Raw genomic sequence first — 23,888 nt, forward strand, 5'->3', positions numbered from 1 at the left:
TAATTCTGAAAATATTAAACAAAAATCATGACAAACTTGTGAACGTCTGCAATGTATTGTTAGATTTCATATCCTCTTAACTGTAAAGATATCAAATATAAACCTTCAATGTATTATCAACATGACAATGAAAATGGATTTTGTGTACAATCTGATCTATATAGAGGATTTTCTTCTAGCCTCTACATTCAGATCTGCTCTGCGGCTAACCTAGCCTCCTGCACAATGGGTACTGGGGTTCTTTCCCAGGGGTAAAGCATGGCCAAGGCTTGCTACTGACAACGCAACCCCTTTTAGTGCCAAGGTTGAGAATAAGTGGGAGCTATAGCTCCTCTCCCCTAAGTGCCAACACTGGCATGTAACAGGATGGCTTTACTTTACTTACATTACATAAAACAATGTTGTTCTTCTGAGCGTAGACACCAATGCTTACGAGGAACACAAATAACCACATGTTTCGATGCAACTGACTGAAATAAATTTATGCTCAGTTTCAACTTGCATATAAATTATGAATAATTTTGTAATTTTAAGTACTTAAGTAACTAAATGGCTGTAAACTATTGTGTTATATGGCACTACATTGAAGTCAGGATTTGATTATCCTACACACTAGTGCTCAATTCAGCTAACTCAAAACAGCTTTGACCAATTGCCATTACCAATTGCATGTTTTATTTCAGAGTTCTGTTCCAAGAACACGTGTACCATCAAATTCTGGTGAGACTGTAATATAAAATCTGACTCGAACTGGATATCACACACAAACGAGCAAACAGTTGCTTGTACATTTCACATTAAGAAATGTCAATATCACAAACCAAGTCTGTAACTTCTCAATATAGTCCTGCATAACCCAGCAAATACAACATGCATGCCCTTACCTCATAGTGCAGGTAGACATCCTTCTCCTTGTAGTTCTGAATATTGAGCGACTTGGCGCTACGTTCAGGCGGGTGTCGTCGGTGGTCTTCCAGTTCTGCCTCTAACCTCTGTACGCGTTCTTCGTGGTCACGCAACTGTTCTCGCTTTTGAAAAAATTATGACAAATAATTTACTCTTCATCAATTATATATTGATATTATCTAATCAATTGAACATTAAACCATACAACAAAATGAATGTGACAAAACAGCTCCTGACAAAGAACATGGCAAGAAATAAGTACAAATGTAACAATTTTTAAATGTACATCAGAATTTAACCTGTGACCTTCATGACTGTAATCACAGTTGCCAGAGGTCAACAACTTTTGACCTTGTTCCATAGTACCAACACCCTGCCAGAAGCTATCAAGTCTGGTTTTCCCCTACAACAAATGCAAAGGCTTTCAAGAAATGTATTTTTAATTACTTTATTTAACACATCAAAATCCAGACAACTATAACCAGGAGAAAAATGAGAAAATTCAAATTATTCATAGCATAAAGTTACTTACTAAGTTTAACTTGCTATGACTACAAGGCAACAAAGGTCTCTGAAACTTTCGCTGTGAACCGACGGCTCCAGCAAGAGGTTGAGCCGAGAAGCTTGCACACACAAAGTTGATGGTATCAATCCATGACTGAAGTTCTTTCGAGTCACTGTGAAGCAAGTACAGTTTCACAATCAGTAAAGTCGAACCAGAGTAAAATGTATTTAGCACAGTCTGAACAATATAAAAACCAGAATAAGTACCAGTATTTGTGTATATTCACTATTCCACTTTATTCTATTAAATTATCACTGTGAAATTAATGAAGGACCATGATAAACATAGTTTTCTTTTATTGTGGGAGTGAGTGACAACATAAAATTGACAATTACCTTGTCTGGAACAGATATTCTGCTTGATCTGCCGTCTCCAGCCGAAAGACGTGTTGTTTCTTATTATAGTCCGATGCCTTTGTAGCTAGAGCATGATGGATCCGAATAGCATTGTGCAAGTTGTCGCTTAACGCACTTTTTCGAAAACCATGTTCATCTTTATGTAAATAGAGCACCATGTCACGTAACGTGCAATAAAACATTTTCCACCCTCGTTTACCAAATGGAGCTGAACAAAAGGAGAAGAATATCACACAGTTTCCTATTTACAAGTACAACAAAATATATTTATAGTTACCCACGCACAAGTCATTCATTTCACAAAGTATCTGTGTCAATTATTTAACCACTATTTGAGTGTTTGGTATGTTGAACAATAGTCACTAACTCAGACTATACTGCACTGAATGACAAGATGATTAATGAATAATGAAAATGAAATGGTGTTGAAGGAAGTGGTCACACCTATTTTGAAGTACAATCATGGCATTTACCTGGAGGGAATGAGGAAAAACTAAAAACCTCATGCAAACTGATCTGTAGGTCGAGTCTTGAACCTGGTACCTCCGAAATAGAAAGCAATAATGCTAACCACTCAACTCTGACATAAACGTTTAACCCTTTGAAACTGAAAATTGCCTAAATAATATTTAGTCATTAAGTTAAAATGAATTTCTACATTAAGCAGGTTCGTTGTCAACACAGTATTGCATGTCCTCAGATTGTGGCCGTGAATATAACAGACAAGCAGTCATGGACAGCCGACATGGGGTTACTTCCAAGCTTCTTCTTCTTATTCTATGGCTCTCCGATCCGTATTCGGTCTATGGCCTCCTCAATTTTCCTCTTCCATTCGGTCCTTCTGTCCGAGGCTTTGATTGAGGTTTCAAAACATTTTCCTTTTTACTGTGCAAGGTTGTTAGCCTTGCGACCAACCTCCAGCCTGGAGGACCAGGGTACCTGTCTTAGTCTGCCTCTCCCCCTCGACCAATCTGGCCATAAAACAGCACTACGTTAAGAAATGTTACACAGGGTCTTAGATTTGGCTGATACTTGTAAACATGCCTCAAGGTTGTGGAGAGGACTGTGCCACATCTTACCATGCAGTCACCAATACAATGTTAGTAGTTCTGCTATGCTCCAAGATCTGAGCTGTCTTCACTCCTTTCACTATTCATGTTCCATATGCAGATCATATGTCACATTAATCATAGAAAAACTTACTTTTCTTTCCATTGGGGTCAATACAACTTTTCCGCATCACATAGCCCTTCTTGTATTCTATTGCAGTTGCAGCGTTGGGAACATCAAGGAATGGATTACTACTGGCAGCCAAGTTTTGCTGGTTTTCCGTCGACTGTTTTGATTGCTGCTGCAGAACTGAATTACATTCATCACCTTCATCATCCCTATAAAATATATCCAATTTCACTGACATTTATTAATATTTTTGTCTTTATTTATTTGTGGTTTGTTTAACAATGTTGCCAATAGCGCAAACTGGATGACAGGATTAGTAATAAATAATTAATTGTGAAGTATATGGAAACGAATTGGTTACGGCTTAATTTAAGGTGCCAGGGGAGAAAAAGTATTTTCATGTAATTATGTAATATTCTAAACCTTAATTTAATTACAGATGCACACGTGTCAAATAAATGCACTTCTCACTGCCACATGTGCACCATGAGTAAATTTTATAATTCTTTAAAAGAAAATTAAAATATAACAGTACAACTATAGTTGGCGAATGTAATCTTGAGACTTGCGGGGTGAGGAAGTGGGGTGAAGAAGGAAGGATAGCGTCGGACTTCCTGCATTCCTTGCAAGTCTTAACATTACAGTATGTGATGCATTTTTTCTTAGAAAGACTCGTAAAACTGCATCATACCCTAGAAACAGTCATCCTCTTAGGTGGCCCAGAACACATAAAGTTTTCTTTAAAATATAAGGGTCATTCAGAAATAATTGTAAGGGTAAGTCCTTCTAAAAGAAGAAAGGTAACCCGAAGATTACTACTGGTGTTGAATTGCACGTCCTCTTGTGTGAGACACAAAACAGTGAGCTCACACTGTGTCCTTGATATAAAAACATGAAACGCAACTTACAGTGCCCATTCTAGAGGACAAGATTTGATGGCCTGATAGAGATGTTTGAGCACCTCACGAGGAAAGTTCTCCCCATCATTCAACTCTGACAAGTTTTCTATGAATTCAGAGCACGTCATCTTGCGTCCTATATTCTGTCCGTGCAGATCGGTGTTGAGCAGCATGATGGCGCATGTAAGTGTGTGAACAGCATCTGTTGACATCATTGTTCAGCATACTTAGTGCGGAAAAAAATGATCATAGATTTTAATTTACGGTTAACACAGATTACTCTCATTATACACACTTTTGTTATTCATGGTTATCTTTCAGTATCATGAGAAGTATCAATATCCATCCTATCTGTAGCCAATTAGAAGCTGCTACAGAGGCCCACTTAGTTGCAGGCAGTTTTACTGATGTGCCTCACCACTTACAATCTCAGAACTAGAAGCTAAGGCAGCTCATCATGTATCACTCAGAAAATCCGTACACAAGCTATATATTTCCTGTTTTATGCATTTTAAATATATATGATGATTCACAGAAACACAAACCTTGCATATAATGACTGTTAGTCATACAATGGAATTTGCTTGGAACAAGAGAGGAAAAGTGACAAAAGCCTCAAACTGGACGGAGAATCTCTAGGCTGAAAATTCAACCCAGAATCTGTTTAACACAAAGCAGGAGGGGAGCACCAAATACTTGATGATAAATGACGCTTTCAATAAACAGTACCTTGCGAATTGAAAGTTCCCGGATTGCAGTCTAGGAAACGTTTCGAGAAGTGAACTAGAACTCGTTCTCTTTCCTGGGTTTCACCCGTGAGGCTGAACTGTTTGAGGAATTTACGTAATGCTATATCTAGGGTGTCACCTTCAAAGCTAAAGTACTTGAGGTATTCTTCTGCCACCACGCGGCTGAAGTCGTTGCTGGAAGAAAAGTTGACAAAAGATTTCTGTAATATATCAACACTTAATTATATCATCTTACATTTTATACAATCTGTGATGAACACAGAAATGTTTAATCATATTTAGAATGCCACAATTAAATAAACTGGTGGAATGGCATTAACTAAATCTATTCTCCATTTGTGATAAATCTGCTACATCTTATCACCTCTTAGTGACAGAAGGAAAATTATTTAATTTATGAAAAATTCATATTAAAAAATTCAACACTAATTTAACAGCATGTTTTGCATAGACAATATTAACTCCTTGATGCTAAAGCTTATCTAACAGATGCACAAATATTCAGTCCATATTGCAAAGAAAACACAACACTTCACCATTACAAATATAAGTCGGTAAATGCTATTTAAGAAAATAGTTGCTGTTCACACCCATAAATACACTCTGTAGGCAAATGAAGAGTTGCAGAGTTGTGGGTACATATATTTACAACTGGGATTTAAAGAGTTAATTACTGCAGTTTTTACAACACACTGTACTACTTGTGATAGAAGCTGTAGGCCAAATCTTTGATCTCCAAATATTCTGATACACCCTTCTGGCACGATGCCATTAATATGATGTAAGTTTTCAAATAATGACTTTTTTAATAATGAACTTCGTTCCCTTTCAAAAAACGAGGAGTTTGTTAATGAAGAGCTTAAAGACTTACTTTTTGCTGAGATGTCTAGATACATCAGACTTTTTGAAGCCGTCGAGCATATACAGTCTCTTGGCAAGGCGGACAGCTGAAGGGATGTCCACTGCCTTGGGACTATAGTGGAAGCTGTGAAGACTTTCAATGTCACTCTCATCTTCTGATGACAAGGGAGGTGATGTAGCCTTTCCTGCTCCTGGCATAGTTGTGAGCAGAGCTGCATCCTCACTCAGTGTTGGCAACTCATCCTCCGACTCTCGAAGCTCCTGGTGTTTATAAGGCAACTACATTCCAGACTGTTACTTTTGGCTCTTGTAAGGAATGCAAGTACTGTCTATTAAGTACGATATCACAATGGCTAGTATAAAGGTGGCTGTCTTCTGGTTTGTTGAGCCGAGTGGTCTGGCAGAAATTTACTGACATTTCAGAGATACGTGCTGCCTTCATCACTAGGGCCCCTACTCACCCTGATGATAGAGACAGAAAGTACCTCTCAAATATCAGTAACTTATTAGGATCTGAGGTTTTCATGGTGGTGAGTCAGATGAGGGCTGTCTTCTCGGTTGTTGCACCGTGTAGTCTGGTAGAAGTTTACTGACGTTTACTGCTGCCTCCACCATCCGGTCAATGAAGGCAGCAAGGACCTCTGAGATGTCAGTAAATTTCTACCGGACTACAAGGGGTAACAAGCCAGAAGACAGCAGAGTACACAGTGCTATGACCCAGAAAACAGCCATCTTCATACTGTCTACCATGTTTCCATACAATACCTTCATGTGTACACTTACTTTACATGCAGATCATTCTACTGGTTAAATGTCCAACCTAAAGCCTTAACAAAATAAAATGTATTAAAGGGTGTCAAGAAAGTACAGTTCCTCATACAAATAAATGGATTGTGCTGTGAAATATGTCCTGTTATTACCACTTCTCTACTGACATTAAGAATAACTGAGTGCAATTTAATCTGTAATGTTATTGCAATACCGTTTTCCAGGTGTTTTTATCATTTGAGGAATACAAACAATTCAGAGATAAGGAAATCAAACATGTGAGTATATTTGTACATCTAACTATCCAACATACATGTGTACACCCTACCAAGGTTTGAGAAAGAGACTTATGGATAATCCTATACCTAAATTTCTAGAAGAATTCTGGTAAAGCTCAGAAAATAAATCAAATTATCTAGACAACAAACTCCACGTCTTGTATGGAACCTAAAGTTTACATTACTGTGTTCACAGGAGGTTGACAACGGTATCTACTACGAGTCAGATCAATCCAATCCACATGTACACTTTTTTATCTTTATGAACCATTTCATTATTATCCTCCCCATCTACAACACAACCAAAACAACTTAACCTTGGGACTAGAAAGAGATGAAGGGTCTCCTTCACACACACACACACACTGGTTACTTCACTCCCATTAAACGAACCCTGAATAGTCATTAGATAAGAGACTGAGTAGACCCCTGAGCAATGCTTTGCCCCACTTGGGAATCTAATCCGTCATCCGGCCTGTTGCCTAGTCATTATACTAAGAATGCATGGAGCTATACATCTCCCTCCATTCACAACTCATGCCTTCATGCTGTGGTGTGTAATTAAGCACCAAGGAAGATAAGAGATTCTGAAATACATAAAATACATATTGTATTACCTGATATCCGACAAGCTCCGGCGTGACATTTCCTGAGCTCAAACTTGAAGGTGATCTTGAAGGTTGTTGAGCAGAGAGCCCACTGTAGAGCAAATCCAATTCTCTACCTGCTAGCGGAGGTAAACCCCCTCCTCGATGTGTTTTCCTAGTCCCTCTAGGACTACCAGGTGCCCTCAGCACATTACCGTCCTTATCAGGTCCCTTTACCTGAATAACAATCCTATGTTCAGCAGAACCTTGCCCAACCACATTACTATGAAGATGTACACCATCTGTTGAAACAGATGATGGATTCTGGTTCTTATTGTTATTAAGATGATGTAATTGCTGGGAGTTATTATTGTTCATCACAGTTGCCGCTGGAGTCCGATCACTAACTAGTAATGTAGAATCACTGTCACTAGGGTCACTAACTTCCATCAGATCTCTTGAACTAAGAATATCAAGGGTCTCCTCTTCCTGGAAATCTGGACTCGAAATGTTAGAAATTGCTTCTGACTGGCTCAGATCTCCGTTAGGTTGGTGAAGATATGACGCGGAGTCTACTACAGGTCCAGTTGCCGCCCCCGTAATGAGCACCGGGATCTTCCGCGAGCTGGAATTGCTTGACATCACCGATGAAGAAACTGAAGTTGGAGAGGCTGGAGACAATGACCTCTGCGGACTGATACCCTCTGAGGATGTGCAAGAAGCAGATCTGGAAGCAGCAGAAGACCCTGATCTGGATGCCACTGAGGAAATTCCTCCACAGCACGAGTTATCCGAACCAGAGTTAGAAGGTGAAGATACTATAGGAGCATTGTATGTCCAAACTATCCGGTCATTATTAGTAGTAGTTTCTGTTGCACCAGCCCCCAAAGGATGCGCCACATTATTGCTGCTTCCACCACTATCCTGTCGAGTGTCCAGGAGCGTATTAAGAGAAGATGTCACGTCCTCATCAATGTCTATATCAACTGCACTCATGGAAGAATCTTTCTGGAACTGGAGATGGTCTTCTGATCGAGACGTTCTTACAAAGCCACCAACTGCGTGGTGATAAGGAAATGCAGATGTAGACACAGATGATGAACTTTTAGTGTCTGGATTTGAAGAAGATCCAGTACAACTTGGCTGGTTACAGACGCTATTGTCTCGTTTGTTGAGGCCAACAGGAGATGTCCCTGCTGAAGTTGTACCTCCTGGTGGTGCAGATGCTGATTTATAGTGATGATTCCTGTGCCCCATCTCCATCTCGTTGGGACTTGTTGGTACTGAATTATGATGATGATGGTGATTGTAATGATGATGATAATGGTGATGATACCTTAAACTATCCACTTTCTTTTGGTGCTTGGGGAACAACCCAGAACTCTGTTGAGTTCGGGACAGGTTGAGAATTAAGTCCCCTGTCATCATGAATGCTTCAAACCGAGGAGGACGCGGCCTCGAAAATTTGTCACTACCCAAGAGTGGTTCCCACTGAAATCTTTCACCTTCTTCAAAATTGTCAACAGAACTGTTACCATCTTGTGTTCCTGTAGGAAGAAGTGCTTCCAGTTCTGAACATGTTGCATAACTACAAGTTCCATTACTCGTTGTCTGCTGTGGAGGAGAAGACGGTGATTGAAAATGGAAGTCTCCTGTCTGACCATTGCTGGTATCTGACAAAGGTGAGGAACTAGACAGTAAAGGCTGACACTGTTCTTGTTGAGGGTGCTGATTACTAGAACCTGTCGGTGCCGCTAAGGCAACACTGTTGTTACATAAGTTCTGTTGCTCGCTTAAAATTAATTCTGTTAAGTCTTCATCTGGGTGTTCGGGTGATGACAAATAGTGACGTACACGTGCCTTTATCACAGGATCTGCAACATATCATGTCACTAATTAGAAACTCAAAAAATTCTATTATGAAAGTTCTGATAAGAATATATACACATTCTACAAAAAGGCCAACCAAAAATGGCATGTAAACCACTTTTCTTGGTAACTGCTTAGGATGCATTCTGTGGTTTCCATTTATGTTTTATGTGATCTAGTGGCAAAGAATGTAGTAACGAACAGACATTCCACCATAAAATGAAACAGTCAAAAATGTCAATCAACAATCTATTCTAAAATTGAAATATATTTAACAAAATATTTGCAAAAAATAAAAGAACTTTTCAAAAACCTAAAATTATGAATGTAAGATTTGAGGTTTTCACAGCGGTGAATATGAAGATTTCTGTCTTCTGGGTTGTTGTGCCGTGTAGTCCGGTCGATGTTAACCAACGTGTCAGAGGTCATTCTGCCTCCGTCATCAGGGCGATGAATAAATTATGATTTTGCGGTACAACAAATTAAGCATGTAAACCTCAAGGTCTTCACACCCGACAATTTCTAGTTGATGCATTCCACATGAGCTTTTCCCACAAAAATCATGTTCAACAAGAAGTCACATAAAACCTACTGAACACAAGATGAATTTTTGAAAAATAAACAATGGCACTGATCACAAATATAAACGTCACTCAGTGAGAATGATAAATATGTACAAAACTGAATATGTGTATATTTATACCTGTAATAAGTATAAATCACAAAGCCCCTCATTATGTCACTTTCCTCAGTGCTTTACCTCATCTCTCCAGGATCCAAATTTTTTTTCATTTTCTTCTAAAACACTCTACCCGCAAAACTAATATAACAGACCAGTTCTTTCATACAGTATTATCCCGCAAAGAGCCTTATATGTAAATTGGAAGAAAGCAAATGTTTCATACGAACAGACCCTCGTTCTACTTGCAATGCACAAAAGACCAATGTCCTTAATACCATCAAATATCATTCTAATATTACGGCTGGATGTAATTCAAACACAAACTTCTCCCACCACCATTTTCGAATGCTGTAACTGAGGGTTGAGATACTTGAAGGCTCTCAAATCCCGGATCTATTGTGGCGCTGACATCCATAATTAATGGATCATATCCACACCCCTCACAAAGTCATTTCTGAATAAATATTCTTAAATATAACAAAAATTACAAGGAGCTTTCAAAACTAGTACCACCAGGTTTTCCTTTGCCCTTGGGTCCAATGGGAAGACTATTCTCAGTCCGAAGCAAGAAAAAAGCAAAACCACCCTGCCAGAAGGAAATAATAATGCATAAAATAGTTAAGTTGGTCTTTTTATTCAAGTTAGAGATGTTAGATTATACAAATAATGTATAACATGTCCCAAAAATATGTATACACACACTCAATAAATGAAAAATATTTTAATAAACTAAATCATTACATACGTCAACATTGGCACTTAGTGAATCTAGTGTAGATGTTGGGCATGACCACTGCTGGCTTCGTGGCACAACTGACTCAACAGGACCTCTTGGAAGTGTTGATGGCTTTGTGCAGTATGCTGCGACCTTCAAGCAACCCCTTCAAGAGGAAGTCAGGTGGGGTTAAACCTGGTGATCATTGAGGGTCCTCGACATATCCTCCATGTCCTATCCATGGGTCGGGACAAGTGTTGTCAATACAGGTCGTGACATCACGACCGTAATGTGGGGGCGACTCTTCTTGTTGATACATGTCATCTCCATCAAGCACAGGTTAACATTCCGTGTTATAATGTGTATACATCTTTTTGGGACATTCTGTATTTCTATAATATTACCTTACCTCTTTTCAATCTCAATGTGACAGGGTCAGCAGATAACCGCAAACATTTCAAGACTGTAAGTAAACATGAAGAGAACCTGTAAGATTCTACATTATGTAGTATCCTTTAGAAATTATAGTAGTCTTGAGTATAATAGAATTGTTAAGAGGCAATACAATTTAAGATGTTTCTCTGTCACTTTTTTATCTCTTACTTTCTTACTCTCCAATATACATACACACAAACACACGCACTCAAGCGGAAAGGGACATTAAACATAAACACAGCGGTCTGAAAACTCGATCTACTGAACATACAAATGTTTATAACACGACCAATTAATCGATAATAGCAGACGCGTGCACTGCAATAAAGTAACAGATGGTTAATTACGCGGGACAAAAGAGTAGGTCTCGTACAAGAATGAATACCTTTCTTTACAGTGTCATAAAAGAACATTGTCGATATTTTCCTCATACAGAATAAACCTTATTTATTCTTATCGTAACAAAGTTATAACAATAAATACGGTGACATGTTTCGATCTGTCGAGAAGTCTCAATCTGCTCTCTCCACAGAAAATAACACATCCTACCAACCTGAAATACCGAACTGTACCAACCTACGTCATGTTCTGCATTTTAATACTGCCATCTGGAACCTCGAATCAAGTGCAAAAAAGCGCGGCCGGAGCGTGACCACTCATCCCCCATCTGGTGCCGAGGTTAAGACTGAGTAGGAACTATAATACCTCTCTCCTCCAAGCGCCTACATGGCGTATAACTTTACTTTCTTAATGTCTTGTCAATAAGACGCGTTCGGTCAGTGAAAATAACATTTTTTAACAGTGGCTTCTAGGAAGAATCTTCCTGCCGCGGTGTAAAAATAATTACCTGCTGGTTAATATGAGGTTCAATTTTAATATACTACACTGCAGCCAACAGTCACAACATTACAAATGTTTCCCAGCCAACATCTGTATTAAACTCACGTGCAACAGCGATTCATATAACGGAAAACACAACCTGAAAAATTGCTGAGACACAATCTCATAAATAAGTACAACTACTTTGAAACATAAGTCACGCGCATTTATTTTAACTGTTTATGCTTTTCATGTTTATCTCTTTGCTTGAGAGCCAATTTCTGTGGCCTGCTCTTTTGATATTATCTGAAACATTCCAAGTAGCAGTATTATTTTATTGTTTCGTCTTTTTTTCGTAAATATCGTTGGTAATTGCGATCGACAACTTTATTGTTCATTTAAGGTTTTTTACTGGGAAGAAGACTGATACAGCTAACCGACGATCTGAAACAAGGAAAGAAGATGAAGTTCCAGGAATTAAAACGAGAAGCTGAGAATAGGGAAAACTGGAGAGCTCTCTTTGGGCAGAGCAATGGACATGTCGTCAGAAAGAACACTCAATAATAATAATAACCATTCTTAGAGGTTACTAATCATCATACAAGCATAAACAAGTAAATTAAATTCGACATAAAAAAAACCTTGTCAAAATTCGAAATCAGAAAATTATAACTGCACATTTTCGTCCACAAATACCGACAAGGAACTGCCATGTGACAAAAGGACCTCGTACATATTACTCGTACGGATACTTTATTAAAAAATAGATCGAACTGTTTACCTTCTTTTGTGCTGAATCGATTGACGTCAGTTTCGTTAATTTTCAAAATTACATCACCAGCCTCCACCTGTGAAAAAATAAGATAAATATAAGTCCTTTCTCTTTATGCCAATTAAAAATATATACCACCGGCTTTAAAACCTTCAAATCTCGGCCTGCAGACCGGCTACTACGACTGAAATTTTTCGTATTTTTCTTCAGACCTTAAACAAATGATGGGACAATACTTCAAACTAGACCACGACCGCGTCCTTTCATATCCTTTCCAATTCATTATTCATTACTCATCCTGAAAAAATACTACAATTGTATTTGAGAGTACACTAAACCCGGGAGTACAAATCGTTCAACTGATCTCGCACTTTCGTTTATGAAGAATTAAACCCAATGAAGGAGTCACAAAACTGAACGATCGAAGTCGTGATACGATACGAGAGATATTATCGATTTTGGAGCTGCCTAGCGGACGGGAGTCTGTGATTCTACGATCATCCCAGGTTCGGCAGCATGATCGGAAGAACAACATGCCGGGAAAGGTCAGCCGAGAGTATAATAGGTCAAAGGTCATTATATATACATAATTTACTCGTATTAAATATAAATAAGTCCATAGCATAAGTATGTGCTGTGGATGCAAAGGTGGCAACAGGAAGCTATGTAAGGGGGGGGGGTGTCATTAAATACATTGGTGCGTTGTACAATACAAAACATTGTCACAGAATTAAGGTAAAATAAATTCAAAATATCACCTTATCAATCTCTCCCATGAACATTTTCAGAAGGCAGAAAATATTTTACATTTCTATAGTAACATGTTAACCCTAAATTCATTTTTAAAAATGTTAGAGCCGGCGTAGCTCAGTCGGTATAGTGACTGGCTACGGACTGGGCGACCGGGGTTTGTTCAAAAGGACTCAGCATTTTAGTATTATTATAATAATCATATAAGAAATAAGGTGTATTACCATATAATAAACTAAAAATGGTCCAGGATAGCCTAATGGTCAATGTAGGGGTTTGGTATCAACTATTTTGATCTTCTGGTTACGTTATTAAAGTTTGCTAGTTAGTTAAACTTCCCAAAAGACAAACTTCCGGGCGAAGCGTTTCAGAGCTGACGACACATGGGACGTGTTTTGCTGCCAAATAATCACCAAACCGCACCAGTTAAACAGATCGTTAACGCGATAAATATCACTCCATCCAAAAGATTACAACGAAACAAACAAAAAGTGTATCAGCGTTCGTTAATACATCGTTTAATTACAAGATAAAGCATGTCAAAGTCATTTATGTAACACAAATGGGTCAGAAAAAGGCAACAAAGCGAAATGTGCAAGCCTTATCATGCCCAGGTGAATGACCATAGCATATTCGCTTTGCGGTTGTAGCAGAACGCACCAACAGATTCCACTGAAAATAAACAACAGACACAGTCTGTAACGGAATGCAAATAATCTGTCAATTAAAGCATTTTAGTATTTAAAGAGTAAACTGCCCGTCGGGAATAACGGAAAAGTCGAAATCAGTAAACATATAAAGTCATAAATATTATCCCATAAGGCCCAATATCCCTAAACAGCAAACGATCAACGACCAACCAACATACAGCGCAAACCATTCAACCGCAAACTTAATTGGAAAACGATAACGTAATAACGGCGATAAATGATTAATTAGGTTTGAGTAACTGTATTACGTAAGCGATAACTTCATTTACTCGGAAACCAAAATACTGCCTTCAACAAAACTGCCTTTCTAGCTACGAAGAACAAACGCAAGATACACAATGCAGCTTCAAATGTACGCTTTGCGTCATTCCAGAAACATTCTTAATAAAATGTAACATTCGGTTCATTTCCGAAAGAAAATGCTGCTTACAGAATCTATGAGCGGAGAATAAATCGTCCCTGGAATCCTCCTAGGGCGTTACAACCCGAAAAACCAACATAAACGTCTTCATCGTCATGAGAACCTCAAATCCAGTATCCTCAGGACTTTGTTCTCATACGCTTTCCAACCTACGTTCTTCCTTCGGTGTTGGTGTTAAGATGGTGTTCTACAACCGGGGGTCCGCGATTATAGTAGATTCTACTCTTCTTCTTTATGCTGTATTACGTTTTATCCAACTTCATTTACTTCCATCCTAGAGTCAAAAAAGACACAAAAACTGTGCCTTCTTTTACATTTTGTTTCCTCTATATTTTATTTAATCAAAATCTATGAGAATTCTAGTGACGGGTACCGTGGTAATAATTTTTTTTATAAACACTGGTGCAGGAAACCAAGTCGAAAATATAAAATTATTGCTGTATATTTTAATATTTCTGGTGCAAATCCACTCCGAAGCTGGTGATTACACAAGGGTTGCCAGCCCAACTTAAACAAGATTCTTGAAGATGTCTGTCTTCTGGGTTGTAGCGCCGTGTAGTCTGGTAGAAGTTCATCAACGTTTCAGAGGTCCTTGATGCCTCCCAGAGCGAGACGTCTGAAACGTTTGTAAACTTATACCAGACTACACGGCGCTACAACCCAGAAGACAGCCATCTTCGTACTCACCGCCGTGAGAAACTGAAATCCTACTTAAAAGGATTTTTATATTTCTGAGTGTTACTCCATCCCCTAATCGGACCAGACTTCATTGTAGTTGCAAAACACACGAATTCCAGAAAAGGGCCTTCGCTATAAATCGCAAGGGAAAAGACTGCGTATATGATCACGAAGAGATAAATATTTCGTGACTGCATCAATTATCAACATAACCGGTGCATTGAAGACATTTGTCTTTCACGAACGGAGGAAATGAAGACCCTATCGTCTTTTACCTTGCAATGGGGGTAGTGGCAACAGGGTGACAACCTCCGGTGTCTTGCTTTCCCAAGACCCGTAGCTTACTGTGGAGAACAAGGAATACAGACCCACATACTGGGAGAACGATCGATCGACATCATTTAGCTAGCAGTGGGTTATACGATCCGAGCCAACCCCCGCCATCCAACAAACCAATCTGCTTATTCTAACACAATATTTTATAAATAGGACACATCAGCTACCGGTATGAGCTGATGGTATGTAATTACTGAGCTAAAATGTAAATACCACAAAGAAAAACACGAATTGCATTAGATGCAAATAAGAAAGTCTTGTCTAGAAGTAAACACGAAGATTATAATCTCAATCACCATCATCAAATTTAACAGAACATGATATATCAAAATTCCAAGTGAAGATAGAGACAGTATGGTCCTCTAAAACGTCGGAAACACATCCAGCTTCAATACGATTTCAGCAATCACAATCAGAGACGACAATTACAATGAATCATTCCGAAAGCTTAAGATCTGTTATAACTTTTCCTAGTACATCACTCCCAAGTATCAGTGACTCTTGCACAAACTTTTCCCAATATTGCATTAACACTTAATCCAGTATCCGCAGACCCTGTACACGACACAAAATGAATGAGAACAGGGTACAGCTCTGACACAGGTAAAAGCAGCCGGAGGGTATAAGCAGATTTTAATTATTAACAGACGACAGTCATCAGCAAAGTTCAAGGGAACCCTCACAGCGCAAAAGGAGATAAACGACCATGTTGTTATAACAACCGGGAAGGTTAACGTACAAAATTAGAATTGCTTTGCATTTACTTTCTTGTATCGCCATCATAACTTCACAGCAAACATGAGAATCATCTTTACGTAATAACCAAAAGCTGAAAGGAGTTGTCCATCTTGCAAACGAGAAATATTTTAGTATATAACACAACACGGAATATTATTATTAAAACACCTTATCGTTACAGGGGTGTATACAAGGACAGATTCGATAACATTGCATTTCAGTACGACCTAACTTCTAGACCGGAATTCGCAACTCACACGAAATAAAAATTTCTTTTAGATAAATTATTACAATTTATGGGTAATCGGCATCATCTACGTAACTCCTAGATACTGCATAGGTCAATTCCACGAGCATTCAACAAAGGCCTATAACCTACTGGCCTTTGTTATGAAAAGCAAAAGTTCATCACAGTCACATCAAAAGCCTGCCAATGTGCCAGTTCACTTCTGTTAATATCCCACACCACAAAGACTGATTTTCATATTTCCAATAAGCAAGTTCTGTGTCTTTATAGTATCTACAGAGTGAGCAATGATCCTACCTACTAGCATGGCCTGCGTTGTGACTAACTCATGTCCCGGTAATTCGTTCGTTGATGTTGCGGCAAGCTATCGTAGTTGGTTCCACTTTAAGCCTAATAAGTAATTGGACAATCTTTGTTTCAGAGAGCAGAACTTAGACTTCAATAAGAACGGTACACCAGCTTGTTACATGAAAGCTTAAATACATAAATAAATAAAAAATAAACTGCTTTTAATCCGAGACCACTATATACACCTCCTCCACCAAAATACTTTGTATTTATAAGTTTTGTATGATTCTCAATGTAAACAGGAATTATTTACTTTTACAGCGTTAACCAGTTGACCTTTGTAATGGTAAAATGTAGTGTTTACTTTGCGGTACGGAATAAATTATTAAATATCAATTGGATGAACTTCGGCTTCAAAGAGTCAATGCAGTCATTTTAATTAAACCAAAGTTTTCGTGAATATTTTCGTCATTGTCCAATTAGTTATTAAACGACACTTAAATATTTTTTTACTTTCTCCTGTGCGTACAACGTTTGACACATCACAGCTCAATATCCCTTAATTTAACCATTCTAAGACTGTCAAATCTGATGTTCAAAAATATCAACCATTTCACTTTGTACTGTAAGGGGCAGAGGGCACTAGAAACGAAACTAAATCGTCAGATGTAACTTCACTGTCAACATATACGATATAATGCCGTTTCTGACATACCCATATGGATCACATAATTAACATAAACTGCCATATTAAATACATATCAGCAGAAACGTGTAGAAAAACATTTCTGAAATTACTTACCTCATATAAGCAGCGAGATATTAAACAGTCCTATTATACTAAGAAATCATCCGTGTAGGACACTCACTATAAGAATGTCAAACAGAATGTAGGTTTATATGTTAACACCATTTCTTATCCGACGTATTACACTACAATCTGGAAATAAATTCACTAATCCCCATTTTAACTCTACGACGTTTCAAATTCCACAAACACAAGATGTAAGATCCACAGAGAGACAGAGCACTTACACTCCACGCCAGCCATAAGAGAAATAACCAAACGTCTCACTCAAGCACTTCCGACTTTCAATGAAATCGCTGTTGGTGGATGAGAAGATGAAAGGTCTCAGATTGAAAGGGGGTGGGAGTGTCCTGGGTTATTACGGAAAATGACGACTCCCTCCCAAAACTAGGTCACACCCAACCGGTCTCATCGACCTATATATACTAACGCCAGGCACGGTGAAATAATCTACCAATGCCTTCGAACGCCGTCCTAGTAGCTGGACGGCCCCCGCTTGCCCCTAGATTTTGCTACCTTCGGCAACCCGCCAGGCGAGCGAGTATGCGCACAATTTCCAAAGATTTTACGAAAATAAAGACATTTCACTCCGACATTACGTAAAACACGATGTCGTCTCCAAAATGAATCCTGCCGACAAATTATCCGTCAGACGTAACAACAGAATCTATAAACTCGTCTAATCCATCATTAACGGTTTGAAACCGAGGTTAAACTGAATAATATTCAAGAATTTAGTCCGTACCGCAAATAAAACACAACTACTCACCATTACAAAGATCAGCTAATTAATGCTGTTTAAGGAAATAATCACTGTTTACATTGAGAATCATAAAACCCAAGCAAAGTTAATGACTGTTAAAGCAGGTGGTACAACTAGGCTTCAAATGGTTAAAAATGTATTCGAAATTATAACATCTCATCCACTGTCAATTTACGCTGAAAAGTGGAGGGGGGGGGGGGTACAGGTGAATCTGGTTACAGGTTGGGATTAAATTACAAAAAGTATGCTGATTTAATCGTCTTTCAACATTTATCTCTCACTTCATTATTTAAATTTTTGAAATCGTGATGCGTCTTACATTTGATGACGTCTAATAATCAACGCCGAAGAATTATATCGTACAACTAAAACGCGAGGAATACCATGTCCATTACACTGGTCATGAAAACATAAACAGAGAAGGTATTACAACAAAGAAATTTTATTTTCAATATTGACAATTCCTACTGTACTGTTACCGTTTCCCTGAAAACCCGTTCCTAATTCAACGGCACGTTTTAAAAATGATTAAGTCTTCAAAACAAGAACATATGGTAATTACACTAAAAAGTTAAATTGAACAGAGACAGATACTGCGTAATAGTACCGCGTTCTACCACAATGAAAAATTAATATTATCCATCAGATACGAAGTCAATCTGCCACTGCCTCTCCTCTTGCTACAGAAACTGCTATATCCCCCATCCAATATTCCTACAACCCTTCCCCTCTTGCGAAGGTCGAAGGCCACCATAAAGTAATAGATCTGTAACAACAATCCACCACTTAGCTAAATGCGACATCCTGGCCTACCACTTGATTAATTAACCTATTAATACAACTGTGAAGCAGAAGTGGGCGTGCATTAAAAGGGATAACGGGACTGGTTCGTATAATCCACAGCGAGCAACAAAATATAACAGCAGCTTTCCATTTTAAAGCTTTATTCTTACAAAAATAAATTTACGTTGGCCTACATGCTAAGCTCTATATATATATATCAATACATATCAAAAAGTAACAACATGAATAAGGGCATCAAATTTATTACCAAAGCCCAGGGGGCAGAGCCCCAGGAATATAAAGCGCAGGGAGCAAGGCCCCAAAGAAAGAATGCATCCTTCAGACCATGGTAAAATCCCAAGGGCTAAACAAAAAAATCCTGGGTGGAACCAGCCATGGGGATTTTAGCTGGGGAAGTCCTAAGAAGTTTCGTCCTTCGGGGGGGCTGTGCCAATTTTCCCGAGGTCTCGATGATCTACCTTGAGATGGTAGAGGCAAAGGACTGCTGGACCAAGGATTAACAATCACAACAAGAATACAATTAATAATAATATGTTCCCACTGATGAGTATCAATGACCCCAGTTATGCAGGTTGCCTAACTCCTACGTAGGACACGACATAGACGGGCCCAAAAGGTGTTTTTCGCACCTAGATCGAGAAAAACACGTGAAAACTTCATTTCGTCCTTCAAATATGACTCGACGTAAAAATACTGCATAACACAAAGCATCGATACAGCAGGTAAGATTTATAACTTTTATTCGATATGTGACAATACAATACGATATATCTTTAGCGGCATAAATTTGTTCAGCAACAAATGAATATCAAGGCTAATGAACGGTACATGAAGCGAAGTCCGTGGCAGTTGACAAGCTAATGAAGTAATTCCCGCCTCTTACCAAACCAGACAGTTCACTACGGCATTCACAGGACCCAGTCTCTGGTCCATACCCTGAGACAGATGAATCCATTTCATATCCCACAACTCCTTTCTAAGATTCACTTTAATATTATTCTCTCGTGTACGCTTATGTGCACCAAGTATTCTTTCCTTTAGGTTTTAAACTACAATTTATCATACATTCTTCCATTAGAGGCTAAAAATTTACTGACTAGCCGAGTGTATTACTATCTTCTCAAGAAGAACTGTGTACCATGGACTTAGTTCGATTCCTAGAATCTCGTAAACAATACAATTTATTAAACTCTTCATTACGTAATTTTACCCAGCCTCACTGAGCTCAATGTGCTATGAAAAAAAGTTTCAAAAATGTTAATCTCAATTTCTAGTGGTGATCCCTACAGAAACAGGCTCAAAATCCAGACGACAGCGTGTGATCACATCAGTTTCACAATGGCCGACATACCGAACAGCTGTCGGCCTATAACCTATAAGTCCTTGTACAGCTGTTTCAAATTCTGTCGCTTGCTTGACGTAAAATTAGGACGCACAAAGACACCGCCATCAACTTTCATCACTCACAGTTAACACTAAAAGCCTTCAACCGGAAGCATCTTTGACCACCACAAGGAGTTTCTCTCTCCACAGTTTCTTTATAATTTTCATCAAAGAAGCAGAGATGAAATAATGGTATCACAACGTGACAGTTTCAATGACAAACACACAGCAAAATATCATTAATGAAGAGAGTTGAAGAACGGAAGTGTGTGGCAAAAGAACCACTCGCACATTCTGTCCTATTCGCCACGAGTCTCCTTCAACGAACTCACGGAGAGCGGGCAAGAATATTTCTGCAGAGCTGTGTGTGTATGGGGGGGTATAACGAACAGAACAGTAGGCGTATTAATTAAAATATACGATGCAAAGGGGGTGTAGTTGGGGCGTAGAAGGAAAAAAAATTAAAACAAAGCAGCCTTCATCGGAGATGTTTAACTTCTAGGAAGTTGAGGTCTGAGGTTTGGTTTGCAGTGTTATCACGTAAAAGTGTAGTCATGTTCTCCAATTTGGACTGATATTCAATCCCGTTACTAGACTTTATAAATAACTTTTAGGTATTAATTTTCATCAAGTCCGTTCATACACAACAGTTGTTTCATATCGTCAGATATACGGACCTACAAATTACAAATGGTGCATACGCCGATGATTAAATTGTTTTCAGCACGGCACAGCTTATAGGATTTGGGGTTATCATGGCGATGAGTACGAAGATGTCTGTCTTCTAGGTCAGTGGTATTCAACCTGGGGTACGCGTACCCCCGGGGGTACGCGAAGACATCTTAGGGGGTACTTGAAATTTAAAAAATATATTATTTTATGATAAACACTAAATAATCAGTAATGTAATTTATTTAATTTATTTTAGATGTAGATTATATACTATGTATAACTTGAATTATACACCAACAACTTTGGGGGTACAAAGTTGGAAGAAAAATTATATCTGGGGGTACGCGAACAAAAAAGGTTGAATACCACTGTTCTAGGTTGTAGCGCTGCAAATGAAACGTAGGCGAACTTCTACGAGACTACAACCATCTTCATATTTACCGCCGTGAAAACCTCAGATCTCACAAAATCTTGTACATTTGACAGTGCTAAGCGATGATGTTACATGTTATTTCGACCGCTTAAGAAGATAACTCAAAAAGAAAATTCAAATTTGAAGATTTCCGGCTTGTATAAGTTTTGAAATGTTCATTTGTGAAAATTCCACGTTGTCTCATGTACCGCTCCCCGAAACGTAGCCTTCATCCGCTTTACAAAAGTGCTAACCTCTCTCAACATGGTTCACAGACAAACCACGAGTGTTTTAAAGTCAATAAAAACCCACCAATCGTGACTCAGAAAAAAGCAAAGTACCGTAACTATTAAAATGTGAATGTATTCGTGCGAACACTCCAGAAGCGTGTAAGCTATTTCCATGTGAGGTACCGCTTTTAGACATCCAGCGTATTTATAGACGATTCTTTGCATGGTTCCACCTGCAGACACGGAATTTCAATGTGATATGTATCAAAGCATAGTAGTTCTTACGTCACTTACTATTATCCCTTCAGGGTGTGGAGGCCCCCCCCCCCCACTGCGTGTAATGCATGAATCAGTCATTAGCCTAAAAGACTACTGACATTTTTGTTTTAAGATAATACTGAGGACATTTCTTAACAAAAAACGTCCTAGCAAAGGACAACTTGGCCGCCATATAAATAGGGCCCAATGTGGGTTTTTTTATCACACCACGCCATTAGTGAAATAAAACTTTTTAACAGCAAGAATGGCACAAGATACTTTGCCTGTAAAGCGTTTTCACCGACTGAAAATATGTTTGATGTACACCTTACAAACGCTATATTGTACCAAACGATAGACCTATTTTATGTTACTGGCTTATTTAACGACGCTTGAACGGCTTAAATCGTTCCAAGGAATCAGTCCAAGCCCCGAGGCCATGTGTAACATTTCGGCTTTTTGCTGTCGGGAGTCGTTGGCCTTCCTCAAGCCGGAGAGAGACACCTTTTGTCGGTTGTACGAGATTGGCTATTCAGTACATATCTGGAGGAATCTCTCACATCCTCAATTTGAGGACGTGCCCCTTAGAATAACACGGTCAAGACACGGATAGGCGTGGGATCTTACGAACACGGCAGTAACCATGAACCACGGAACCAGTTACGACCTAATTTAAGGTACTACGTCTGGATGGACCAATGAAACAACACAATACGTCAATCAGAATAGACTTCCTCAGGGCTGAGATTTTAACCCAACCCGAATACTATCGCAACGTTCGGTTATACATTTTATGCAATATATCAAATTATGTTACGTCTATATGAAGGAATTTTAATGGGTCGAGGCTAAATTTAAAACATGACTCACGTTTCCAGACAGGACTAAATAAATGTAAATCTTGATCAACGACACAAAAGTCCAAGGTATACCTAAATCTACATGCCACACTACGAAAGAATATGAAAGAGTGAAGGTCAGACGCCATGACATTAACTTCGACACTCGATGCAGCACAGTCGTCCATTTCTTAAGACAATCGCTTTTCTGATTGAACTATTCCAGCTACCGAAGTTCCTACGTCGGGCGATAAAAATGTTTTATGTCAGCGAAGGGACGTTATAAGCCACTCCAGTTTTCAACAGCCTATTAATATTAAACGTGAACAAACGCAGTCAAAGCTCCTATAAACGAATGCAAAGATACACGAGGATTTTCACGTTTGATAAATTTTCCATTTGAAGAATGCTGTCTTCTGGGATGCTGCGTTGTGTATTATGGCAGAGATAATGCTCATCTTCCTGATGATGGAGACAGCAAGGACCTCTGAAACGTCAGTAAACTTCTACCAGACCACACGGCGGCGATACAACCCGCAAGACAGCTTCTTTATTTTAAGTATAATTTTTCTTCGTTTCTTTGCCTTCCTTCGACTTCCTTTATTTTGACTTGTTCCTACTTTCTTTTAATTTTTCTCGTTTCTTTCTCATATATTCTACTTGTTTCTTCTTAGTAACACCCTCTTCCTACCAAAATAACTTCGCAGAGTGCGAGGCTTTCAGCATGCAGCCGCGATTTCAAACCAGCGAGGCCGGAGTTGTCAATACTGTTCCTCCGTTATCTGATCGGTTGATAAAACAGCTGGATGAGTTATCGCCTACTAAATCCAGCAAAAGGATGATGTTGGGTGGTGCTATGGAAATTAGGGTGCCAGGAAGCGCCTCACGTATCCAGCATGTGTATTGCGTGTAGCCTACACGGAAGCCTACGGGGAATCATGACGATCAATTGGAAGGGAACACACTGTGATAACGATTTGAAGCAATACGGAGTTACAGAAATAATTTCCAGACGCTGTAATATGTATATCAGCTCTCTAGAACCATTACATTTAATATTAAGGAGTTTACTAAAATATTATTAAAAATCTTATCACGATAAAGGATATTT

At 38.8% G+C, this 23,888-nt stretch overlaps 1 protein-coding gene across 4 annotated transcripts in view; it reads right to left on the bottom strand.

Annotated features, from left to right (window-relative positions):
* Efa6 (Exchange factor for Arf 6) overlaps window positions 1–23,888 on the bottom strand; it is a 58,497-nt gene that overhangs the window by 11,537 nt on the left and 23,072 nt on the right. For 2 of the 4 annotated variants that reach the window (XM_022058490.2, XM_022058472.2), the window contains exons 2-11: window positions 12,450–12,516; window positions 10,824–10,877; window positions 7,179–9,022; window positions 5,526–5,794; window positions 4,635–4,828; window positions 3,915–4,107; window positions 3,031–3,215; window positions 1,807–2,035; window positions 1,439–1,583; window positions 885–1,028 (exon numbers count right to left, since the gene is read on the bottom strand). In XM_022058490.2, the coding sequence (XP_021914182.1) occupies window positions 885–1,028; window positions 1,439–1,583; window positions 1,807–2,035; window positions 3,031–3,215; window positions 3,915–4,107; window positions 4,635–4,828; window positions 5,526–5,794; window positions 7,179–9,022; window positions 10,824–10,877; window positions 12,450–12,516 (3,324 nt within the window). Of the gene's footprint in view, window positions 1–884; window positions 1,029–1,438; window positions 1,584–1,806; window positions 2,036–3,030; window positions 3,216–3,914; window positions 4,108–4,634; window positions 4,829–5,525; window positions 5,795–7,178; window positions 9,023–10,823; window positions 10,878–11,234; window positions 12,390–12,449; window positions 12,517–23,888 lie in introns of those variants that run through there. The other 2 variants (XM_022058482.2, XM_022058496.2) reach the window with 2 other exon arrangements.

This window comes from Zootermopsis nevadensis, unplaced genomic scaffold (genome assembly GCF_977971745.1).
Source record: "Zootermopsis nevadensis isolate Lab colony 2312 unplaced genomic scaffold, Znev_1.0 Znev_ptg000012l, whole genome shotgun sequence".
Lineage (NCBI taxonomy): Eukaryota > Metazoa > Arthropoda > Insecta > Blattodea > Termopsidae > Zootermopsis > Zootermopsis nevadensis.